At 44.2% G+C, this 25,907-nt stretch overlaps 1 protein-coding gene across 2 annotated transcripts in view; it reads right to left on the bottom strand.

The window, feature by feature from the left end:
- PCSK5 (proprotein convertase subtilisin/kexin type 5) overlaps nucleotides 1-22,074 on the bottom strand; it is a gene marked incomplete at both ends in the record, with an annotated part of 434,445 nt that extends 412,371 nt beyond the window's left edge. For both annotated transcript variants that reach the window (XM_080709117.1, XM_080709118.1), the window contains one exon: nucleotides 21,883-22,074. In XM_080709117.1, coding sequence (XP_080565243.1) covers nucleotides 21,883-22,074 — 192 coding nt within the window. The remainder of the gene's footprint in view (nucleotides 1-21,882) is intronic.
- Nucleotides 22,075-25,907: the final 3,833 nt, after the last annotated feature.

Genomic DNA, 25,907 nt, shown 5'->3' with positions numbered 1-25,907 from the left:
TTTGTGTTATACCTCTGGAAAAAATCTCTATCATTTTTTATCAAGTTTAATGAAAAAGGTACAAGAGCCATATTCCCACAGGCCAAGGGAAGAAAATACTTCCCCTGAAACTGAGTTATCTGCTCATGCACCCAATACCTACACAGGCAAACACCGATCAACAATTTCCCCACACTTATCTCCTACAGGAATACAAGTCATGATAAATACAAAAGTTATTATATCCAAAAAGCATCAAGACGGCCAGAAAAGGTTCTCTTGAATTAATGAGGAAACTTTCAGGAACTGTTTATGTAACCGATGCTTGAAGATACTAGCGCTCTGTGAAGCAGGTCAGTCCTCTGTTCACGCCTCCTTTGGCCTCAATGTCTTCACTGATTGGTTGACTTTTGCAGTACTTAAAGTTGAACCCAGAGCCTTGCATATGCGCCGTAAGCACTCGACCACTGAGGTACATCCCCAGCCAGTATTTTCCATTTTATTTTTATTTTTATTTTGAGACAGGATCTCACTAAGTTGCCCAGGCCAAGCTGGAATTTGTGGACGGTCCTCCTGTCTCAGTTTCCTGAGTAGTTGGGATTATAGGAATGTACCACCACACCTAGCAATTATCTTCAGTTTTATAATGAGGGGACTAGGTGACATTACTCCTCCCAATTTTAAAATCCAATGGGTCTATCTACCTAAGGGCAATTTATATTTCAAAAAACTACTAGTAGGGCTCTTCCAAAGCCACTGGAATATTAGAAGAAAGATTCTTTCAAGACAAATAAATTACTGCTAATTGTGAGACACACACACACACACACACACACACACACACACACACACACACACTTTGTTCTCAAGAGTAAGTAATAACCAAACCCAATGTGGCGGTGTGGGGGCAAAAGGCAATGACTATATGGAATGCTGAATGCAGCAAGATTTAAGCAATAAATGTTATGGAACTTGGTCAGACTCACATCTCGGAGCCCTGATGATAACACTCAAGTTCATCCCTCTGGCTGAGTTAATAATTACTTCAAATCTGTAACAAGTTAATGATGCACAGAAAAGTCATACCTGTACATGATACAGCAAATCTGTGACAATTTGCAGATAACATTTTGAACTATATTTCACCTTTCTTCATTTCCTTCTCTGATCAGAAAACAAAAAGTCATTTAAGAACAAACCTAACAGGTATATGGAGAGAAACAGACCAAGTGATGAGTGCATGTGTACTTGTACCACTTTCAATCTCACTATGACATATAAATTCATTGCACCAATAAAAGTATTTTTAAAGAGGAAGAAACAGGACCCTCACACAAGACCTATCTAGCCTACAGAGATAGGCTTGATTAAAAGGAAGGGAAGCCCTTTCCTAGGGATCACAGAGTTTGGAGAGAATCCCTCAGAGCCTGAGACAGGCCTAGGCTACTTCTCTATTTGGAGACTCACTTCTGGTATGTAACAACAACAGCAGCAACAACAACAACAACAACAAAAAGCCAGAGTACATAGCTAATTTATTTAAGGGTTTTCATATTATGCCAAAAAATATAACTATGTTATAGTTTGGGATTCCCAGTGTATTATAAACAGTGAGAGGAGCCATGAGATGGTCATTTCAAATGAACACTGCACATCAAGCTCATTAGGAAATAGTAGAAACATTCAACCTGGAGCCAAATAACCTTGCATCCCATGTTCCCAGTATCCTGTCCCATGGGTAAGTTCCTGAAATTTACCTAGAGATTGTTATGTGGACAGTTTAACCAGTGTCAATTACACAAAAAGCCCAAATATGTGACAATAAGCATCACATTTAGATATTCATGTATTTGTAGCAACGCAAAGATCATCTCCTACATCAAATGCAAATGGATCATTATTAGACAAAAGTCTGACCACCCAGGGATCAAAATATAACGTTTGTCTTAACTATTGTCTTAACTACACACACACACACAAATAAATAAATAAATAAATAAATAAATAAATAAAAATAAAACAGGAGAGGTCACAGCTCTGCTCAGAGCTGTCTAAGGGCTTCCCCCTTGCTCAGAGAAAATCCAAAGTCCTAACTGTGCGCGGCCTGCCAAGTCCTATACGCTCATCCCTCAAAGTGTTATCCCAGGACCAACCGCAACACCCCCGCTACCTGAGAACTTACTTGAAACGCTCGATTTCCAGCCCTACCTCAGATCTACTAAGTCAGACTCTGTATTTTAACAAGATCCCTCTGTGGCTTTCAAAATGGGATGGGATCAAGCGCAACTCTCCAACACACCCGCGTTATCTCTGAGGACCACGGACCACCTTCCCCGCCCCCTTCCTGCTGCTACCCTCCCCCACATGCCAGGGTCTCTCCTGTGAATGTCTTTGTTCCCTTGACTAGAATGTGCTTCCTCCAGGTTAGTAGTAAGGCTCGTGATGTCTTCTCTCACCTTCTTCAGACCTTTGCTCATACAAGGAAGACTTCCTGAGCCATCTTTTTTTCTGAAAAAAGAGGGGATGTTTCCAGACATCCCCTCTTCCCTGCTTTATTGTTTTCCTCATTTCCTACTTTCCAGGCATAGCTCTTTCCACCATCTGACACACCTTCTGTTTCCTGGACTATCACACCTCTCTCTGGATGCTAGGATACCTTCTTGTCACCGTGGGAAGCCTGCTGGATGATGAGACATGTGCCAGGTCCTGCACCTCCCCTATAACCAAGTAGCAACCAGCACCCACCTCCAGGCAAGTGAGAGGAGCCCTCCTGTACCAGCCAGGCCAGGCTGACCCACCAGTTGATGAAGACCCTGCCAGTTAATTCAGCCTCATAAGCACTAATGACTATGGTGTCGACCCATTATGTTCCAGATGATTTCCCCAGAAGCAAGCCGACAGACTCCTAAGAATATGTAAATTCCCAGGATGCTTTGCACAGTGTGCAGCACAGTGTGCATATTCTAAAATGTTTGTAATGAATACTGAAGGACAGAATGGTGGCAAAGGGAAACTCTCAAGTGAAAAAAATAAATGTCTGAGATGGTTTCTATCGTGAGGGTCTACAGAACAGAAGAAAGCCTTTCAGGATTCATTATAACCTTTGCCTTTTCAGAATTAGAGTAAACAAAATAAGATTTTAATTACTTTGATAAATATTTTAACAAAAAGGAAATCCTAATAACCACATGCAGTATATCAAGTTTCCTCAGAAGACTTCTAGTTCCGTGGTGTTTAACTTGCCTAAGACTGAACCCCACGCCACCTTGAGAATACTCTTCACATTATGAAGCACTTACTCTCCTCATTTTAAGTTGTTCCAGTTTTTAGCAGATTGCAAATTGGCAAACCAAATCATTGTGTGTTGCTTCAATTCTGTCTTGCCAAAAAAGAAAAATCTGCTGCTTTGGATTCATTTCAACAATTGGAAGTGCAGGCCATCACATTTTACATCTCAGATGTTCCCCACTGTGTCCACATCACATAAATCATAAAGTGAGTGCAGGATACCCATGGGTTACGAAGCCAGCTCTCTAGCAACTAACACGTTACGTCCACTCAAAGGGGAGGCAAATTTAAGCAGATTCTGCAGCAGCAGGTGTTACTGTTCTCAAAGTACAATGTGACCCACGGAGAAGGTACAAGCAAGCGCTATTAGCAAGCAGAAAGAGAGTTTTCTACTACTAGCCAGTCTTTTTATTTCGTTTTATTTTTTAAGACAGGATCTCATTATGCTGCCCAGGCTGGCCAGTGAGTGGCTTAAGCCACTGTGTTCAAGTGATCCTCCTGCCTCAGTGCCTTAATATTTGAAGTATAAAATTAATAAATTAGTTTCCTTTGATTAAAAAAAAGGTAAATTGCAACACACTCAGTTTCTGTCTTCCTAGAAAAGGAAAAAGCAATCCTGAATTTCCAAGAGGTTCACCAGTCATTAACAGGTATATTTGAACTTAAAGATTAAGTCTCATCCAAAGACCTGGCAAGGCTAGTATTTAACAAAAGGACAGAAAAGCCACCCTGAAGGCAGTTAAACTCTAGGAGCTTCACAGTTTCTTTCAGGAAATATGAGTCTTATGTAAACCACAGAATCATATGCACACACATTTGTAAAAAACTAATATCTGGCTTCTGTTTTATTGGACACACATAATCTCCTAACTGAATAATGAGCAAAATGTAAACTAGAGATCACTGAAGTCTTCCTATTAAATCATAGAGTTCTTATCAAGAGTGTCCTTTATTGCTTTTTCTTGTATCATGTATGTGAGGCTAAGGATAAAACTATTGAGATTGGATTTTTGTATTAGTCAGGATGAGCAAGGTTCCACTGCAGTAACAAATGACCCCGTGAAACTCAGCAACTAAATACAATAAAGGATTTTTTCTAGTTTGAGTTAGATGTCAGTTGTGTATTGGCTGGGAGTGTTTCTCCTCAGACTCAAGGATCCAGACTAATGGAGCATTCACCACCTGGACCTCTGCCAATCATCCAGGCATTTGCAGATTGCCCCTGATCATTCCTGACAGTTATTGAAGGGACCTTTACCACTTGTGATTACATTTTATTGCCCAACTGAACTCAACTGGCCACACTTAACACCCAAAATAGGAATATCCAATCTGATCCCATGGCCAGGAAAAGAAACAAAGACTTAGAAGCTAATACTAAGGACTGCTGTGGCCTCTATGCCATCCCTGCTTCTTCTATTTACAGCCACTTGTCCATTTCAGAATATGTTTCTGAGGGATTTTAACTGTAGAGCACCCTTCCAGTTGCCATCTGGGATACAAAGATGAACCAGACATAAATCCTGTCTTTAAAGGAATTATTATCTATATCTTTAAGGAAGCAACACCTGAGAAGGGCTTTGTAGAATGAGCAAGATGTGGACACAAAGATGTCTAGTTAGTACGAACAACAAGAGTACAGGTTAGAAATGCGGGAAATGGTACTTGGGAGGCTGCCACAGTAGGATCACAGGTTCAAGGCCCCACCCCCAGCAACTTAGGGAGACCCCCAGCAACATAGCAAGACCCTGTCTCAAAATTTTAAGAAATAGGGTGTGACTTGGAGGTGGAATGTCCCTGGGTTCCATCTCCAGTATGGAAGGAAAGAAGGAAGGAAGGAAGGAAGGAAGGAAGGAAGGAAGGAAGGAAGGAAGGAAGGAAGGAAATGACAGTTCATGGGCAAAGAGTGGCAAAATGGTTAGGTTAAATGACATTTAGAACACTGAAGAAGGAAAAGGAATAGAAGAGGAAAGGAGAAAGAGGAAGAGAAAGAAGTCTTTTTAACCAGAGGAAAAGAGCAGATAGCGGCGACAGGGTAAGACTTGTGCTATCATCCAGACCGAAAGTGACAAAGGCCTTTGCTACAGAGACACGTCACAATTTAGAGGAGGAAATGGCTCTACTCTCAAACCATATATCTCATGACAAAACTCAGCTTTCCCATCTCCTTTTTATCTGACCCAGAAAATATGTCATCCTTCCTTGGATCTGCCTCTGCCATCGGTCATCTGAGGCTCGGGTCTGATAAAGCTGAAGAGGTCAGATAGGGAGACCCATCTCCACAGAGAAATTGGCTTCCGGCCCAGTCACCCAACCAAGAGAACTGTTCCTTCTGCAATTAAAGGGAGTTAACTCCCAATGAATATTTGTTTTATTTGTCCTGAGTTTGTTTCCTATCTCCAAGGATATTTCTAGAGCCACTCCTTAAGGACTAGGCTGCAGGACTTAATTTACGTCTGTTTATTCTGGCATCTGCAATCCCTCCTCTCAAGTAGATTTAGCTTCAGAGTTTTGGTCCTTCAAAACGGCCAACCCAGGTAAGCTCTGCCATGAGCCTCTGACCATCACAAGATCACTGCTTATTTTAAACAGAGCTTTAGGACCCTTTGAGTGCAATGAATCTGCTTGTTTTCACTACTTTTAGTGTCTCCATACAGATAGTAAAATCTGCCTGGGATCTTAAACCGTTCCTTACCACTGACTACCTCTTTCATTGGGGAGAACTCTATGTAGTTCTCATTAGTCCAACAGACATGAGACTTCGACTGCCACCCCAGGGAGGTTATCACAGCCAGCAGGGTCCATGGGTTCACTGGGATCCACAGAGAAGCAATCCCAGTCAGTCTAGGGTGAGCTGGGGCTTGGCTGTCAGAGTGGCTTCTGTCACGCTGGGTACACTGAGTCTCAAGTAAAGAATGCTCTTGGAAATGGAAATCAGAAAGAAGGACACTGCCAGTGGTGTCAAGGTCTGAAACTCTAGAAGATAATTGTTAAGCAATTTCCTAGGAAGCCCAGGCTTTACAGGCCTCACACAAATGGCTTATCAATCCTAGATCACTGCTTCACACCATACCCTTCTACAGAATATATGTGTATGTGTATACATATGTATGTCTACATATATGTGTGTTATATAATATATACATATATTGATATATATCAATTATACTAGCATTATTTTATTTTATTCATTTCTTTACTGGCTTACAGTTCATCTCTGCATTAGTTAGGCTTCCTTACTGACTAGGTTGTAGTTTTCTTGGGGAGGGGGGAGGATAAATTGTCTCTAATATTCAGGGTTACTTTAAATGTATAATATGTGTCTCTAAAATACTTTAGGATTCATCCAATATTTAATGATGACTTCTATAGAGCAAGACAACATGCCACATACTACAGACTCATCACTGAGTCTCCTGTAAGAGGAAAAGAAAAGAAGGAAAATTTAATTAATTATGCTAAATTCACTAAAAGAATTTTGAGAAACTACTACTGGAGTCAATGAGTTAGGAAAAAAATCAGAGGTTTTTTTTTTTTTTTTTTTTTTTTGGTGGTGGTACTGGGGATGGAACCCTTCTACCTCCGGGCTACACTCCCAGACCTATTTTATATTTTATTTGGAAACAGGGTCTCTTATACTTTAAAGCCAGCAAGTCTTTTAAGCCAGCAAGGCTGGCTTCGAACCTGCGCTCCTCCTGTCTCCGCCTCCCAAGCGCAGGGATTACAAGCGTGCACCACCACGCCCGGCAAATCTGAGTAATTTTATCTGAACTTTGGTTTTACCCATACTTCCAGAGCAAAGTATAGGTAAAAGAGTAAGGTGTAAGAAGATAGAAATTTTCCAGAAGAACCAGAATTTGAGTGAATATTCCAGGTGGAAGGCAGGCTCAGAAGCAGGGCAACTCTGAGCATATTTGTCTGGGAACAATGCAAAGCTCAGTTCAACTTTACTAAGGGACAGAACAGGAGAGACGGTGATGGACGCACTTCAGGACCAGTAGGTGCAGGCCTTGAAGAGCTCCCGGAACAAGTCTCTCCTAATTCAGTAGTCAAACGATGGCTTCTTGGCAGAGAAGTAACATCACCAAAATTAACCTCTAAGACCATCCTCTCTGATGTCAGGTTCCACCACCTCCTGCTGGATTCCGTGTTCACTGTCTGGTCTCTGCCCCGGGGCTCCTGCGATTTGCAGTCTCACGTGCATGACCCTCATCCCACCTGGACGACCTTGTGGTTGGCTCTTTCCTGACACTGGGGTATCCACTCAGTGTTTCCTCCTCCATGTGCCTCCCTGGCCAACCTCAAGGAGCTCTCTAGCTCTTGGTCACTTTTTGGTCTACTAATATATTTTGCTTCCCACCAGCATCTATAACTTGAAACTATTTTATTCATTTTTTTACTGGCTTAGAGTTCATCTCCTCACATGCTTCATGTAATCAGATAAAGGGAGTAGGACTATGCCTATTAGAATGGCTGATAAACAAAGGTATTTGATAACTATTCTTAATAGCTTTGGGGGGATGTAATTCACCAGTCATATATTCACTCATTTAAAGTAGCCGATTCAATGTCTTTTAGTACATCTAAAAAGTTATGCAAAAACCAGCATTAGAACATTTCCATCATCCCCAAAAGAATCTCAGACCTATCAGTAGTCACTTCTCATTCCCCTTCCAGCCCTAGGCAACTACTATCTAACCTCTATGGCACCCGCTATACCAGTTCCTATAAACAGAATGATATAACATGTGGCATTTGTGACTGGCTCCTTTTACTTAACATAGCATTTTCAAAGTTCATTCACATTGTACACACATGCACCAAAACCTCATTCTATTGCAGGATAACATTCCCTTGTACATATTTTATTTATAAAATAAATAAATAAGTAAATAAATAAATATTTGATACTTTTTTGTCCTTGGCTATTATGATCAATGCTGCCACAAATTTGCCTGCATGTTTTTGTGTGGACAAATGTTTTTATTTCTTGTGGCTATATATGTAAACAGAATTGGTGGTTCATATGGTAGCCTTATGTTTACCCTTTCAAGAAAGGCACTGCCAGACTCTTTTCCAATATGGTCACACCACTTAACATCTTGGAACATCAACAGTGCAAGAAGGCTCTGATTTCTTTACATCCTTGGCAACACTTGTGATTATCTGTCTTTTGGGATTATTATCATCCTCATAGTAGGTGTAAACTCGTATCTCATTGAGACTTGTACTTCCCTGATGAAGGGTGAAGTTGAGCATCTTTCCAAGTGTTTATTAGCCATTTTAAATCTCAATCTCTCTCTCTCTCTCTCTCTCTCTCTCTCTCTCTCTCTCTCTCTCTCTCTCTCTCTCTCTCTCTCTCTCTCTCTCTCTCTCTCTCACACACACACACACACACACACATAAACACACAAAACACACACACAGACACACACACTTTTGCAAAAATACTGATTCAGGTCCATCTGTACCCACTTTTAATTGAGCAACTGGTCTTCTTATCATTAAGTTACTTATACATTTTTTACAAGTACTCCTTTAGATATGATTTAGAAATATGTTCTTTTATTCTGTAGGTTGTCTTTTCACTTTTTGATGATGTCATTCAATGAATTTAAAATAAATGCTAGAACTGATCTTTTTTCACAAAGAAAGCCTGCAACACGCTCGCAAATACGAGACAAATCAGATGGGGCAGGACCCAGAGGGGTAACATGTCACCTACTGCAGCCTTGAGTCTCCTTCCCTGGTTCCCAGAGTCAACCAACCATCTCAGATGCAGTGACATCAACCTTCAACAGGTCGAAGCGTATGGCGTTTGGTAAATTGGCTCATGAGGTCTAACTCAATAGGAAGATGCCTCAAAGTTTAAAACATACAGAAAAAGGTGTTGCTAGGAGGTAGCCTTTAATAAATCCTAAGTAGCCTACAACTTAGTTTTTTCTTGGAAAACTTAAAGATTGATGATTGTTTACCCTATCTCTTTCCCCTCACCCCAGTGCAATATGCACGCGTGCGCACACACACACACACACACACACACACACACACACAATTTAAATGTAATTAGGATAGGCCCAGGATGGGTAAGCAGTATCCTTATAACCTGATAGATATTTCTTTACAAAGTCAAAGACCCCGGCATTATTTCCCCCTCCCTGAACCGTATTCAGACTGGTGAGCAATGAGCATATGCAGCTTTATTTTGGTTGAGAAACTTCAACTAGAGAAAACAGGGTACAAGCCTGGGAACATCGATATGAGGAGAATGATATATTTTTACAGCTGTAAGAGCCTTTTGGTATAGAAAAATACCAGACCTTATGTACTTATTACAAAAGTATCAGACCTTAAGAACACACACACACACACACACACACACACACACACACACATACACAGAGTTTGTCATACTGGGATACTGGGAAAGAAATCAAGAAAAGGCTTGCTTTTAATAAATCTTAGTTCCAAGGCTGACATGGTATTCACAATGTCACTTTCCCAAGAGAGAATTAACCTCTTAGATAATGCACAAAAGATTATAATAGTGACTCAATGCTTCTTTTTGTGATGCTAAGCTTAAATTATCATACAAATGCAAACAAGCTTAATATTATATAGAATGATTTTAAAATGTTATACATTATAAAAAGAACAATTTGTAAGTATTTTAACCCACATTTTAAAATGTATCTATAATTCTAAGGCAGTACAGTTTGGGGAAAGAATACAAAAAGTACATGTTCAGAACACAGCTTCATTTTGACATAGAAAACATGTATATAAAGGGCAGATTAAAAGCCGGAGGTGGTGAGCACTATTATGACCGCAGGACTTGGGAGGCTGAGACAGGAGGATCTGGATTCCTGGCCAGACTCAGCTACTTAGAGGCCCTCCACAACTTAGTGAGACCCTGTTTCAAAATAAAGAATAAAAAACAGGGCTGGGGCTGTAGCTCAGAGGTAGAATGGCCCTGGGTTCCATCCTTAACATCACACACACACACACACACAAAAGAAAGGGCAGAATAAGTGGCGTGTGGATAAATTATAGTCATAATCAGAGAAGGAAAATAGGCTAATGCGACCACCTAAACTGGACACGAACCTAATATATGACATAGGATGAACGATTTTAAAATTGTCCTGAAATATTATTTATGGTTTACATTTTCAGTTTATACTGTTTCTTCTACATTTGGGGCTCAATACAGTCTTCAGATTTTTTTTTTTTTTTTTTTTTTGGTGGTAATGAGGATGGAATCCAGGGGCATTCTACCTCTGAGCTATACCCCAGGCCCTATATTTTATTCTTTATTTTGAAACAGGATCTCACTGAGTTGCAGAGGGCCTCACTAAGTAGCTGAGGCTGTCCGTGAACCGCAATCCTCCGGTCTCAGCCTCCCGAATGCTGGGATTACAAGCCTGCGCCACCATGCCCAGCTAGTCTTCGGATATTAAGTCAAATAAGGGAAGGTACATTTGGGAGTTGAAAGCAATCACCCATGTCTCTGTCTTTATCCCTTAAGTTGGTACAGGACCTGCAGTGCAAATAATAGCACATAGTTGTATATAGCAGAGATAATACCTACACTTATCCAAGGAGACTGAAACATAAGGCCAACTTCCTGCTTATCTGCCCAGTGGGTATACCAGCACAAATTACTTGAAGTCTTCAGCTTCCCCCACTGATGACCTTTCCAATGACCTAGCTTCAGTTTCTTGACTCCTTCCAACCTATTCTCTACCTGGCCAGCCCACTTATGAGTCTACCTAGTAGCTTATAAACACACACACACACGCACATGCACACGCACACACACACACACACACACACACACACACACACACACACACAACTGGGATGGCTCCATGCTTTTCCACTTCTTCGATTCTTATCAAACTGGCCCTCCGCTTTTGAACTGTATAGCACCACACACCTTGGTCTGTAATTCTGATTTTGGCCCCACCTCCTTCTTCACCACTTGGACACTGGCCAGTCATTCAAGAGCTGTTCACTCCTAGCCTCCTACAGCCCCCCTTTGCCTCTCTCTCTCACCCTGGCAAATTCTAACTCACCAGCATGTCCTTGTCTCATCTCAGGTTTGTGAGCATTAGTGAAACATAGAACAAAATAATGCAACACCACTAAGTCAATGGCTCAGCTCTTTTACTCATCCATTTACTCAATACTCACTGGGCAATAACTAAGTATAATAGCAACAAATGACTTCATTGCTATTTAGCAATTAATTTTATAGTGACTGTTGTAATTAGATATAGAATGTCCCCTGAAAAGCTCAGGTTCAAATTTGATGGAATGAAGTCATGAGGGTTGTGAACTCATCACTGGGTAAATGCACTGTGTGGATACCCTGGGTGGCAACCAGGCAACCAGGATGTAGCTGGAGAAGGCGTGTCCTGGGGTGTGGCATTAGGGGCTGAGCTTTTGTCCTCCCATCCTTTAGCTTGCTTTCTCTCCTGCTTCTGGCTTCCATGATGCGAGGAGCACAGCCATATGCTCTTCCTCTTTCTGCTACCTGCTTCTACGCCTTGAGCTCCACAGACCCCAGCCTCACATGGACTGAACCCCCAAATCTTCAACAATTGTGAGCCAGTACACCATCCTTCCTCTAAATTGTGTGGTTAGTTTTTATGAATGACAACAGTGAGACTGTTGACCAAGACAGCCTGTCTGCTTTTTATGAGAATCTCCTAAAAATATTTCAAAACACTGAAGCATACAAACATCAGTTCCACCCATTTTTTGGTTTCCCTACAGGTGGCCTTCACCTCTTCAGGGACTAATGAGGTCAGGGCCTCTCCACACACATGCTCACTTCCTTTCACCCCAACATGAACCCCCCAGACTCTTCACCCACCACTCACGTCCCTCTCCCTATCCTCTCAGTGCCCACTGTGCATGCTAGGACTCTCCTACCTCTCAAATGACTTTTAACTAATCCTCATAACAATCCCATGAGGGAGAGACTGTTATCTCCTTCCACAAATAAAGAAACTGAGGCGTAGAGAACTTAAGGTCCTTGCCTCGGGTCCCCAGCTAGGCATTAGCAGAATTAGGACCCAAAATTTTTTGGTTCTTTAGTGATCTGTGATCCTAACTCCCTCAGTGCACTGAAAGAAAGAGAGGACTGAGTCAGTAGGAGCGGACACACATGAAAAACCTTTGTACTCAATTTCTACTGCCTCACGCCCAAATTCTACTCCACTCGGCAATTTGAGAATTGGCTCTAGGAACACTGGAGACCTCCTTACTGCTGGTCTCCACCCTCCTGGATTCTCTTTAGCAGGCCTCACCACTGCATGCCTTTTAAAAAGAGCGTCCTTCCTTTCCATAGCTATTGGACTGCACCTTCCTGCCACCCCTACCTTTCTCCTTTGCTTCCTAGTTGGAAATTTTTCTTCACCTCCCATTCTCGGGCCTCTTTTCCTCACAATTCACCTCTTAGCAATCCTGTGCACATCCACAGCTTCATTTATATTGGGGCTAATAGGTGGTGGAGGCCACCTGTAGAAAATCTTTACTTCATCCTGCACCTAAATTCTCTCCCAACTACTGGACATTTCTATCAGCATGTCCTTTTACCTACCATCACAACTAATTCTGATGGTCTCATTTATATGCAGAATCTGAAGGAGAAAAAAGTCAGCTATATGGAAATCGAGTAAAATGGTGGTTACCAGGGGAGAGGAGGGAGAAGAAATGGGGAAAGTAGGTCAAAAGAATAATCATGTAGGATGAATACTTCTAGAGATCTAATGTACTGCAGGAGTACTACAGCTAATAGTACCGTATTGTTTACTGAAAACTTGCTGAGACTAGATTTTAAACGCTCTTACCACATGCCAAAAAAAAAAACCATAAAAAACAAGAATCCAAAAGGAGATAACTGTAGAAAGTCATAGATAGAGTAATTTGCTCAACTGTAACAATCATTTCACTATTCATATACACACATAAACATCATGTTGTACACCTTAAAATATACAATAAAATAAATTTTAGACAGATACTATGCTATACACCTAGAATCTCAGCTACTCGAGAGGCTAAGACAGGAGAATTCCAAGTTTGGGGTCAGGCTGCAAAACTTAACTAGACTTCGTCTCAAAATAAAAAATAAAAAGAGCTGAGAATATAGCTCAGTGCTAAAATATCCTTGAATTCAATCCCCAGTAACAAATGAAGAAAAAAAAGGGGAAATAATAAATTTTTAAAAAACGCTGACCTTTTATTTTTATGCTTTAAAATGCTACTGCAGACTGTCCTAATTTTACCAATGAGTCCATTATTCTCCTGCTCTCAGGGCTACAACTTTACAGCTATCTTTGCATTATCCCCCCCGCCTCATCCTCCCCTTCCACCTAGTTACCAAGCCCTCCTGAATCCACCTTTGCAAGAACTTCCCAATCTCTCCATTGCCACAGCTTCAGTTTCCATTCCCAATAACCTAACACAATTGCCTCTCTGCCTCCTCCAGCTCATTATGTGCACAGCTACCAGTGGACTCGCCCCAGACAGGAGCAAATGATGCTACACAGCCCAGAATTCCATTACTATTTGCTTGCTGACAGATAGTTATGGGTAAAAATGTCCTAGCCCCTTAAGGACAGAGAATGTCTTATTATACATTTATAACCTGGTGGACGCTCATGTTTGCTGAATCAACAGGCTGCTCTTTCACTCTCAGGGAGCTTCCCTGTAACTTCTGATCCTCCCTGGTAATGTTGAAACTCTCTAGCCTAGGCATTTATAGCCTTATATAATCTGATCTGTAGCGGGGTCATTCCTTGTCTCACATCTGTTTTTCCTTATTCTAGTAACAGCATTTCATTTTCCTTTAGGGAACTGCCCCTCCCCAAATGTTGGACTGCCTACCAAAGGTCAGCATCTCCCTCACTTCAAGGCTGGACATGTGACCCAAGGTGACCCACCCAAGCACTGCCACCCCCTGGACAAAGACCTTGGCCCAAGTGTGCGGACGTGACCTCACTCGGTGACCAGAGCCAACTGGAGTCTTTTTTATTTAGGGGTTAATTTCAGCCGTGGATCAGAGATGCACTGGGAAGCACATGATCTCTGCTCCTCTGTGGAAAGCACCTGTCTGAGAGTGAGGCTGGCACAGGTTCACAGAAGCGGGGACATCGGCCTGGCCTCTTGTTTCTCAGCTGGACGGACCCACAATCCCTTTTTGGAAAATCTTGAGTCTATTGTCTCAGAATTTAGAATTCTTTAGATGAGAAAATTACAACAGAGCACAGAATGAGGTAGATTTTATGCACCTCTATCTGGGTCAAGGACAACACCCATGCAGTCAAACACATTAATATTTCTGCAACAAAACAAAATAATGGCATGATTCTTGTCAGTTTAGGTCAGGATAGGTTTTTCCAGAAATAAGAAAATGCAGATCAGGTCAGGCACAGTGGTGCATGCCTGTAATCCCAGTACTTGGAAGGCTGAGACGGGAGGGTCACAGGTTCAAGACCAGCCTCAGGAACTTAGGAAGACCCTCAGCAAACTTTATTTCAAAATAAAGAATAAAAAGGGGCTTGGGGGAGAGCTCAGAGGAAGAATGCCCCCGAATTCAATCTTACCAAAATAGAAAAGAAAAAGAAAATGCAGATCAGGTAAGGTTTGATTGCCAAAAGGTTCACCTTCTGTTCTCAGAACTGCACATAAAGGTGTGTGGATATGTTTCAGCCGACAAATTCCCTGTGTCCACCTGCTTGTCTGTTAGTTTTCTTTAAGCAGTTTAAGCTGGGTTGTCAACACTTGCGTCTCAAAGAATCCCACCTCTATTCCTTACGGGTCTATTTATGCTTCAGTATTCTTTCCCACTATTTTTCTATACAACCAGAGTGGAGTCCAATTAAAAAGTCTGTTCTAGCTGGGTGTGGTGGCGCACGCTTGTAGTCCCAGCATGTGGGAGGCTGAGACAGGAGGATCGAGGTTTGCAGATAGCCTCAGCTACTTAGTGAGGCCCTCTGCAACTCATTGAGACCCTGTTTCAAAATAAAGAATTAAAAAAAATAGGGCTGGGGATGTAGCTCAGAGATAGAATGCCCCTGGATTCCATCCCCCGTACCACAGTTTGCTGGCATTGACTCTTCTCTCTTGGTACCCTTAGATGTAGAGATGTGACCTGTAGAAACCAATGAGACTACTACATGAGTAATTTCACTCCAGGTGGTGTGCAAACGTTATTTTGATAAACATGAATGGACACATGCATATATATGAATTTGTGTATGTATGTGTCTTCTGGCATATACCAACATTTATAAGCATTCACGTTGACCATCCAAGAAGCCAAAGTTGGCTTCCTTTGTCACTGGGCCCATTCTGAATTAACTGAGTGATATAAGCTCACGACACAGCAAAGCTTGGAGATACTTCAGCCTTGGGGAAAACCCAGACACTGCTCTACATAACTTCAACCAGCAACACAAATACTCCTCCCTGCCCAGGGGATGATTCTGGGTCAGGACTCCCTCTCTCAGCCAAAGAGTCAGACGTCCCTGGCCTTCTTCCCAGCATACTACCCTGTTTCTCTGGCTGACCTTTAAGGTTAAGACCTCTGGACATAAGCCCATGAAAGATAGTGAGAAGGCAAACTCAACTGCTTTGGGACTCACAAAAAATTGTGGTTTTATTTTAAAGTAGACCCCCCCAAAGCCCCATTCCTTTTCTATGAAGCTATCACAACAGACCCACAATTATCAGGCCATGCACTCTCGATTGCTTTTTCCAGTTAAGGTTCCCAGATTCTCCCTCCATTTACTTCATCACGAGAAATATGCATGTGAGTATGGTTGGCCCAGGTCAGAGCTGAGGATTTTAGGCGCAAAGAGCTGCCCTGTGAAAAGCCCGATCTAGTACAAACGGAATAACCGGGGATTGCGGCATCAATTTACCCTTCTGTTTACACAGTGCCTACTGTTTTGTTTTGCTTTGCAATGAGGATTGAATCCAGGGGTGCTCTACCTCTGAGCTACACCCCCATCCTTCCTCTTCTAATTTTGCTTGAGACAGAGACTCGCTAAGTTGCTGAGGCTGTCAACTTGCTGTCCTCTCAGCTTCTCGAGTACTGGGATTCCAGGCATGCACCACTACACCCAGCAGATGGAAGAGGTTTGTCTTTTATTTATTTTATTTTTGATTGGTTGGTCCTGGGGATTGAGCCGAGGCCCTTGCACATGCTGCTGGGTAAGCACTCGACCCCTGAGGTACATCCCCAGTGCCTAGAATTCACAAGGGGAGCACAGTCTACTCCCATACAACCCACGGCACCTATTCCCAATGCCACCACTTTATCTGCATTTCAAGCGTCCCATTACTCACAGGTCAAAACTAATCAGCAGAGCAGGAGGCCTTCAGGAAACCTCTGAACGAGCTTCTTCTCACGCTACAACTCTTCCTACTTACTTGGAAACTTCTTCTTTTGACTTTACTCCCACAAATTACGTTCATCAATATTATAATTAAACAATTTATAATTCAAATATGGCTTAACATAATAAACTAAGGTAAGATGCTTATAAAATGATCATTGTTCTGAGATATTTTCTGTCTTTTTCTCCCATCTCCAGGAAGCTTATCCTATGATATTTAATAAGCTACAACAAGGATCAATAAGGGAAGAAAACACAGCCGTGAGAACTCAGTCATACTCATTTACAATCAAACCCAAACTATTTTTAAGCTATTTTAAATTGTTAGTTGAAACAGAAAACCATGTTCCTTGTCTATAAAGCTCTTCTAACTTGGTTGTTAAAAATTCATTTTTTATCTTTCCATCTTGCATTTTCCATTTTTAAAATGCCTTCCGTTTTCCACATCTAAACAAAATTTGGATCTCACTTATTTCAGCCTTTCTCCTCTGATTCAGATTCAACAAACTTTTTACTGCAAGCCTAACTATGTGCTGAGCAATGCACAGTTAACTCTCTCTATTATCTAGAGATTTATCATTTTACAGATGAAGGAACAGGGGCTCCATTAAGTGCGATGACTTTCCTGCTTTCACTGCCCCGCGAGTGGTCTCTGCAGTTTCCAAATCCACAGGCTGCTGTGAGGCTCCAGGTAAAATATTTTCCCAGTACGGCTTGCATTTGAACTCATCCTTCTGGAGTTTTGTTTAAGACGAGTTATAGGATTTGGGGAAGGGGTTCTGCTCCTGGTAATCTCAGGGTTAGAATCAGAGTTTATAGGCAACTCAAAGAAGGATAAACATGGCTATTGCACATTGCAAACCATCTGTTCACAGGGGATCTTCTTCCTGAATTAAAATAACCAGAAGTTAATTCCTCTCTGCAAGTTTAGTCTAAACTAAGGTCTACAATTAACAATATCTCCAGTCTATTTCTTTATGTGGTTTCAGTTCTACAACAAGTCGACTGCTGGTTCAAAGGGTCAGAGCACAGGATTAAGGAGGGAGAACAAAGGCCTCTTACTCCTTCCCCATGTAGGCCAACAGGACACACATCTCCTGTCCTCAGCCAGCCAGGCAGCAGTAGATAGTAAGGGGGCTTGGAGTCAGAGACATAGGAGGAGAAAGAAAGGAGTATAACATTGTGTAGCTGGCATTAATATTAAGCAAAATGTGATACATGTTGTCATAATAACAGTGATGATAGTTAAGTATGGCTTTATCATATTGATTGATTGATTGATTGATTTGTTTATTTATTTATTTTGCGGTACTGGGGATTGAACCCAGGGGCATTCTACCTCTGAGCTATACCCCAAGCTCTAATTTTTCTTTCTTTTTTTTTTTTTTTTGTGGTACTGGGGATGGAACCCTGGGACATTCTACCTCCAAGCTACACCCCCAGCCCTATTTTTTATTCTTTATTTTGAAACTGGGTTTCACTGAGTTGCAAAGGGCCTCACTAAGTAGGAGCTGAGGCTGTTTTGAACGGCAATCCTCCTGCTCTGCCTCCCAAATGCTGGGATTACAAGCCTGTGCCAAGCCTGGCTTCTTTATTTTTTGAAACAGGGTCTCACTAAGTTGCTGGGGGCCTCACTAAAAAGCGGAGGCTGGCCGCAAACCTGCAATGCTCCTATCTCAGCCTCCCAAGCACTGGGATTACAAGCGTGTGTCACCAGGCCCGGCTAAGCTTTATCATTTTAAGGCATAACCATTTACAAAATATAAATATTGTCAAATTATAACCAGAAACAAGAAAACTTTCATTACTCTATCTTTCTAGAAGTCAAGCGTGTCCCTTTTGCTTGTGTGATTGCTTCTTCTGTATTCTGCAGATCCTATCTCTCTTAAACTGGAGAGGCGTGCCTTTTCTTTTCTATAAAAATCTCCAAGGCTAGGAATTTTGCCTCTTGTGGCTTTTAAATGCTAAGGTGCTACACAAAACATTACATTGATATTCTGAGTAGACAGTCAAAACTGTACCTTTACTGTGGTGAAAATTCCCTACCTGACTCAGTGAGACTATCATATTGAAAATATCAAAAATACCACCAGGATAGTAAATGACTTCAGAAACAATGACAGGTTTTAGTTTCAATTTTGACACAGAAAGAGACCTCAAGCCCAACTGGCTCAAAAACAGGAGAACATTCCAGAGACATTTGCAAATTACTTACTGCCCTCAGCTGAACCACAACTGGTTTATTGGTGAAAAGAAAGAATAACAAAGGGATGTCTAAAGTGTTAAAAGGTCAGTGCAGTAAAGGATGAAGAAGAAATACATTTGGTGGCCCTTACAGTGCAATGATATTGCATGTGTGAAGCCGAATCACCACCCTGAAGACAGCAGAGCTTATGCACCTTTGATCTACACAGGAAATGCTTCACACTGTAGAATAGCTGATCTGTCTACACTGGTTATCACGTCAATTCAAGGGATCCTCTGTAACCTCTAGGAGCCCTAAATCTCCTTACTGGGGTTGTAAAACCCACAATAAACAGTACTTGATGTTATTTGTATGTAAGCTTACTTTTTAAAATGAAAAGCCATAGATCTTTATTATAAGGCTCTTTGTAAAAAAAAAAAAAAAAAAAAGCAAAGCAGGACATTGCAATGTTTGCTTGTTCAAAAGTAGAGAGGGTGACAGTTTCTTCCCTCTCACTAAATCAGATTCTATAATATATGTCTTCGATGAATTCAGGAAAACACAGGTGTCCCTGCCCTTGCAAGTCATGAAGTTTCTTAGCGTCAACAAGTCCAGGTTTGTCTGAACTAAAGTGAACTATTACTGAATATTTGCTTCCAGTGTACTGAGCCATGGATTAGAATTCACATTGGATGGAGGGCTTCTCTAACAGGCAGGAACCATAGAGAGTAGGCCTAGCCAGAGTCCTGTGTCTGATCCTGGCTTCTCCACTGTCCAGCTGGGCAACCCTGTGGGGTCAATTTCTCAAGAGTCCTGGTTTTCTCATCTACTGTATATAAAGTGATATTCACCAAACAAGACGTGTGTGTGTGTGTGTGTGTGTGTGTGTGTGTGTGTGTAATTAGGAAAGAACCTAGGCATGGTGGCACATGTTCATAATCACAGTACTTAGGAGGCTGAGACAGGAGGATCACAGGCTCAAGACTTGCCTCAGCAAATGAGAGAGCCTCTGAGCCTCTAAGAAACTTATGGAGACCCTGTTTCAAAAATAAATAAATAAATAAATAAATAAGGATGGGAATATATAGCTCAGAGGTAGAATGCCCCTGGATTCATTCCCCAGTAAAATACACACACACACACACACACACACACACACACACACACACACACACACTCGCACGCCGGCCCATGCTTAGGAACGAAGTGTATATTCAAGAACTTATCCCTCCAGATATAATAATATACCTGGTACCTGGGAGGTGCTCAGTGTGAGCTGGACCCAGAAGGCATCTCTGGAAAGATGAACAGGGCTGCTGTATTTTGAGGGCTAGCCTTCCCTGCAGCATTACTGGGGTATATGCAGGGCTCAACTTTAAGCTCTGGTTAAAAAAAAAAAAAAAAAAAAAAAAAACTGGGTGCTCAGCTTTTGTTTTTGTTTTTTCACAATAAAAGAAGGCAGGAGGACCCTAACAAGCCATTAGAAAGCAACTCTTGGGCAGATGACAGCCACTCTAGCAACAGAATCTGGCTGGCTTCCCTTACTTCCTTGGGGGCGGGGCGAGGACACAAGCCACGCCCCTTGCCCTGGTCTGGCTCCACAAGTCTCGCTTCTCCTGAGTATACCTTCCCTCTAGGAGGGCAAAGAGCACGCTCTTGGGCTCCAGCTCCTCACAACCCAGCTTCTTCTAGATGCGGAGACCGAAGCTCTCTGCGCGCCACGGGCGTGTGTGTGTGTGTGTGTGTGTGTGTGTGTGTGTGTGCGCGCGCGCGCGCGTGTGTCTGTGTGTGCTCGAGCGCGCCCCACAGTCTTAGTCGTGGAAACCAAGGACATTCGATACCATCTATGCTCTCTCGCTCCCGCAGCACCAAATGGCACCTTCCTCCCTCTTCGTCCTTGGTGGTGCACCCCAAGAGTTCCCAAAGCGCTCCTGCTGAAAGGGCACCCCATTACCTTCGCTTCCCACCCTAAATGGAGTCTTTATCTGAGCCGGCTTGAGCCCCCTGCTCGGGCCAGCCCCAGAGAAGCTTGCCGGAGGGGGCACCTTAGGAGACCCACGTACAGAGCCCTCTCCACCTCCTGCCTGGCAGGGACACAGGGGAAGAAGGGAAGGATCTACCCGAGATCATTCAGCCCCGAATACCTCCTAATCTATTGCGGGCCAGTCTCCCCATAACATCTTCTCAATCACCCCCAGCACCGCAACTCCGCCGAAAACGCGCGAACAGCACCCCACAAAAACTCCACGCCGGTGCAGGCCACCCCACTCACCCCACTGAGCCGCCACGGGGCAGAGCACGTTCTACCCTGGGGGAAAATTTTCCTTGGGCTGATCCCGGCCATCGGGTTTCAGAAGTTTCCCATCTCGAGCCCCCTCCGGGGGTCCCCAAGCAGATCCCACAAAAGACAGGAAGCCGCGTACTCTCCCCCAAATCTGCGCTCCCGCGGGGTCCCGCCCCCTCGTTCCTCCCGCTTCCCTTCTCCTCCCTCCCGCCCGGGTCCCTGCGCTCCGGCGTCTCCAGCGTCCAGCGGTTCTCTAGACCTAGAAGAGGAAACTTCTTTCTGAGCTAAATTCAGATCGAAACAGAAAAGGCTTTTCTTCCCCTACTCGCCCCAGGGGCACGCTCACCCTCTGCCCCCCGAAAAGCTCCCCTCTTCCCCACGGCCACCCGCTGAGACCTTTCCTCCCGCTAAGGCTCCTGGACTTTTCAGGTCAAAAGGTCTGCGAGTCTGAAACACTGCGGGGCACGCTGGATCTTTCCAGAGACCCCACCTGTCCCGCGTAGCTGGCAAACAAACGGAACGCGGATCCCGGCAACTTTGGTGTATTTCGGCGTGTGTACGTGTGTCTGCGGGAGTGAGAGTGCGCGCGCGAGCCAGTCAGCATCGCCCCAGAGTTAGGGCAACAGCTGCAAGAGCACATCTGGAGGAGGGGGAGGGGAAGGAGTCGAGGCGTAGGGGCGAGTGGCCCCCAGCAGCGTCGGGACGGGGGCCGGCCGCCCGGCGTGGGTTACCTGTCCTATGTTGATGAATCCGTACTTGCTGGCGATGCGGTCGGCCTCCGGGAAGCCGCCGGCGATCTTGACCGCCCAGTGGTTGGTGTAGACGCGCGTCCGGCACACGGGCAGCAGGCAGCCCCCGAGCAGCGCCAGCACGCACAGCAGGTCCCGCGGCCCCGGGCAGCAGCAGCGGCCCCCCCAGCCCATGGTCCCGGCGCTGCAAGCCTCGCTCGCGGGCTGGCTCTGCGCACCCAGCGGCGCGCGCAACTAACTTCTCCGGCCTGGGCCGAGGGGCGCGCAGCCCCGGGCGATCGGGCGGCGGCGGCGGCGGCGGCGAGCCCGGCGGGGAGCGGAGCGGGAGCCTCGCGCCGGCCCCTAGACCATCCCCGGGGCTGCGGGGACCTGCGCTCCCCGCTCCGGGGCCGGCGGGGCGGTGGGCGAGAGCTCCCCGGCTCGGGCGCAGGAGGCGGCAGAGAGCGCGGGCGCCCTCCGCAGTTGGCTCTCTCCGGCCGGCTCCGGACCCCGCGCCCCGCGCCCACTGCTCCCGGGCCGCGGGAGCGCAGAGACGACCGGCGGGGCGGTGCAGGCGGCGGCGGCGCCCCCTCTGCTGGCCCGGGCTCCGAGCGCTCTCTCCCGCTCCAGGCAGCGCGCGCGGAGCGAGAGTGGCAATGGCAGCAGCGCCCGCTCTGCATAAATGACTCCTCCGCCCCCTGGCCACCCCTCCTTTCCCACCGCGCACTCCTCCCCTCCCTCCTCCGCCCTCCCGATCGCGGCCGCAGCCAGGCGCCAACCCGGTCCTAGCGCCTCCGGGTTCTCCCCTCTGAAAACGTCCAGGGTCCCGGGCAGCCCGAGGCGAGTCTTTGCAAAGAGCCGCGGGGAGAGCTCCGGGCTCCTATTTTTACCTCTCTTTTTCTCCTGCCAGTTGGATTTGTATTCGTTTACCGCTCCTTCCCGAAAGATAAAGAAATTTACATGCTAGTGCTAGTGAAACCGCCCGGAAGATTCATTCATCCTCTCTCGCAACGTCCTCAAACAATCAAGCATGTGTGGAGGTCACTCCGGTGTCGATTGTCAAACAAATAATCCAAGATTTTCACTTCGTTACTTCTCCACGTTTTTCAGCAATTGTTTATTTCACATATTCTGCTCCCAGGAGAAGCTACCACACCGGACAGTAAGTCGTGTGGACGCTTAGAAAAACCACCCGGGCTCTAAAGCCAAGTCTGCAGTCTGCCAACTTCCCAAAACCGCGCATCTGATGCTGGGCCGGGCGCGGAGAGTACAATTCCAGCTGTGGGACTGAGGAAAGAGATTTCTATGAATATCTGGTATGCAAGTGGATGGACATGTTGGACCAAGGGAACAACTATATTCATTTGCTGGCTTGCGACTGACGAGGGCTTCTTTTTCTCCACCAAGGGAAAAGTTGGCAAACTTTTCCAAACTGGACCCAGGAAAGCAGAAAGGCTTTAATATAAAAAGGACCACAGAGGAGGTTGGGGTGGAATCTGCGGCCGCGCTGCCTGCCTCCTGCGCTGTAATTGAGGGAGGGAATCGGATTAGCCCTCTTCTTCCTTCTCTACAGCCTCCCCTGTCTTTTTGGAGGTGATAGGGCACAAGGTGAAAGGAAAAAATTAGCCTTTATAAAATAATTCGACAGGCCGTAAATTAATCACACATCACTCCCTCCCACCTTTCTTTTTCCTCTCTTCCTTTCATGCCTTGTGATCTTTCTTCCTAAATCAATGCGGTTGAGATTAACTAAGGGGAACCCATCTCACAAAGATTGCTTAATCTGAAACATACCTGCAAACCTGAATTCACCTACTGCCTCGGAGTGTGACATTTTATGACATTCTGCACACTGTATAAAGTATGTTGTAGTATTGAATCTTGCAAATAAACCCACAAAATAACATTAGATGACATAACATCACTGATGAAGAAAGAGAGGGATCAGAAGAATTCTGTCATTTGCAGAAGGGCAATGCTTTATTAATTTATTTTTCTTATTTAACACGTCTGTTTTGAATACCTAGCATGTGCCACATCATATTCTGGACACTTAAAAAGGGGGGAGGGGAGGCAGAGGAACATAAAAGATCAGTGGAATTCAGCCTCCGGAGTAATTGTGTCATTATTGTTGTTGTTGTTGTTATTATTATTATTATTATTATTATTAGTGGAAAGCATATGCGCCGTCCTTGGGCTTTGGAGTTTTGGTACAGCCTGGCAACTGCTCAGTCCTTCTGGATGTACCTCTTCCTCCCTCCTCAACTATGGAGTCTAGAAAGTTCACAATCCATTAGATCGCTGTTAACTGTCACTGGGACCATCTGCATCCTTAAATAGAGACATCATCGGTGGATTTCCAGTGGAAGAAGAAGAATTCAATCAAGATACAAAACTCACCGGGCATGGCCTATAATCCCAGTACTTGGAAGGCTGACATAGAATTGCAGGTTCAAAACCAGCCAGCCTCAGCAACTTCAGTGAGACACTCAGAAACACAGTAAAATCCTGTCTCAACGTATAAAGGGGACAGGGGGTGCCAGGGAGTAACTAAAATGTCCCTAGGTCCAACCTCAGTACAAAATGAAAAAAAAAATGTCCAAATGTCAATACATGTAAAGTCGGCTGATCTTTTCCCTCAGAATTGCGGACATTGGCTCTGGGGTGGGAAAGAGTCATTCTGACCACAGTCCACTGGAGGGGGCCACCACATAAGGTACTTCTGAGCCAAACCTGCAGCTCCGCCTTGGGCTTTCAGCCTTTGGCTTTCTTTGTGGGGCCATTATTGTTTAGTCAAGCAAAGGCAGCACAAAACACTCCCTTTGAAGGCTAGCTTGGTCGCCTCAGGCTTCAACTTCTGAGTGAAATGAAGAGAAGTCGCTACTGCACCAGGTCTCCTGAGGCCTAGAAGTTGTTCTTAGGAGAGCAAACCTTCTCGTGGGTGTTTTTTCTCTGTGCTGTCTTTCTTCTTTATTCCATGAACACTCGCGCCTTCTCTGGGCATGCCCTGCTTGGCACACACAAACATAACATTCACTAGATTGAACGTGAGAGAGAATTGGAAAATGAGGGTGGAAGGAGGAAAAACCACTTCTCTGTGTTGTGCGCCAACCCCTGGGTTTGGTTTACTCAAAGACCATATTTTTCTTTTGGGATACATAAGTTTTTAAAAGAAAAAAGCTAGGCCTGTTTTGTTTGTTCATTTGCTTGTTTATTTTTTAAGATTTGGAAACCTCATTCATCGTGCATGTTGTCCTACACTCCAGCCCTCTTTGTTTTTTGTTTTGAAACGGGATCTTGCTAGGTTGCTGAGTCTCCCTAAGTTGCTGAGGTTGGCCTTGAACCTGTCAGCCTCCTGTCTCAGCCTCTAAGTATGAGATTACAGGCATGCTCCATCATGGCCCCATTCATGTCTTGAATCAAATGTATGGATAATATGGATTCATTCTTCTTTTTGCCCATCTTTTGGCAGTAATCTAGTTTAATTGTAAGTGCAATCTCAAAAATTGTAATTTCTAAACCTAAATAACATCAACTAAGTCCTTCTCCACTGAAGGGTGGATGAACGAACTCCTCTTCTTCCTTTGGGGTCTATGTGCATGAACTCATTAGCTTCTTTGACTAGACCCCTTTGGCCAAGAATGAAACTCTCAGGTAAGGTTTCATACTACATTGTTGTCTGACTTCATGATCTTGTGCTTGTTGTGACAGCTCAGTTTCGGATATTTCAGCAACCAAAGGGGCAAGGAGCTGATAGAATAGTAGGGTTGTTGGTACAAAACCGTCACTGACATTGGAAGAGAATCTATAATACAGTCTTGAATGGATTTTAGTATGTAAAGAATGGCACTACAAGATTTGACCCTGGACTCTCCCTCTAAAATGTGCCATATGGCAGGAAGGTAGACAGTTTTAAGTTTGATTAATTGATAATGCAGCTCCACCGTGTTTGACCTCTTTGCTAGGATCACTTACAGCTCTAAAAGAATATTTCAGTAAAACGCAATAAAGAGAAACCTAAGAAGTTT

This window comes from Muscardinus avellanarius (assembly GCF_963383645.1).
Source record: "Muscardinus avellanarius genome assembly, chromosome: 13".
Lineage (NCBI taxonomy): Eukaryota > Metazoa > Chordata > Mammalia > Rodentia > Gliridae > Muscardinus > Muscardinus avellanarius.
The sequence above is the reverse complement of the archived record's forward strand: the minus strand, read 5'-3'. Positions and strand labels throughout refer to the sequence as shown.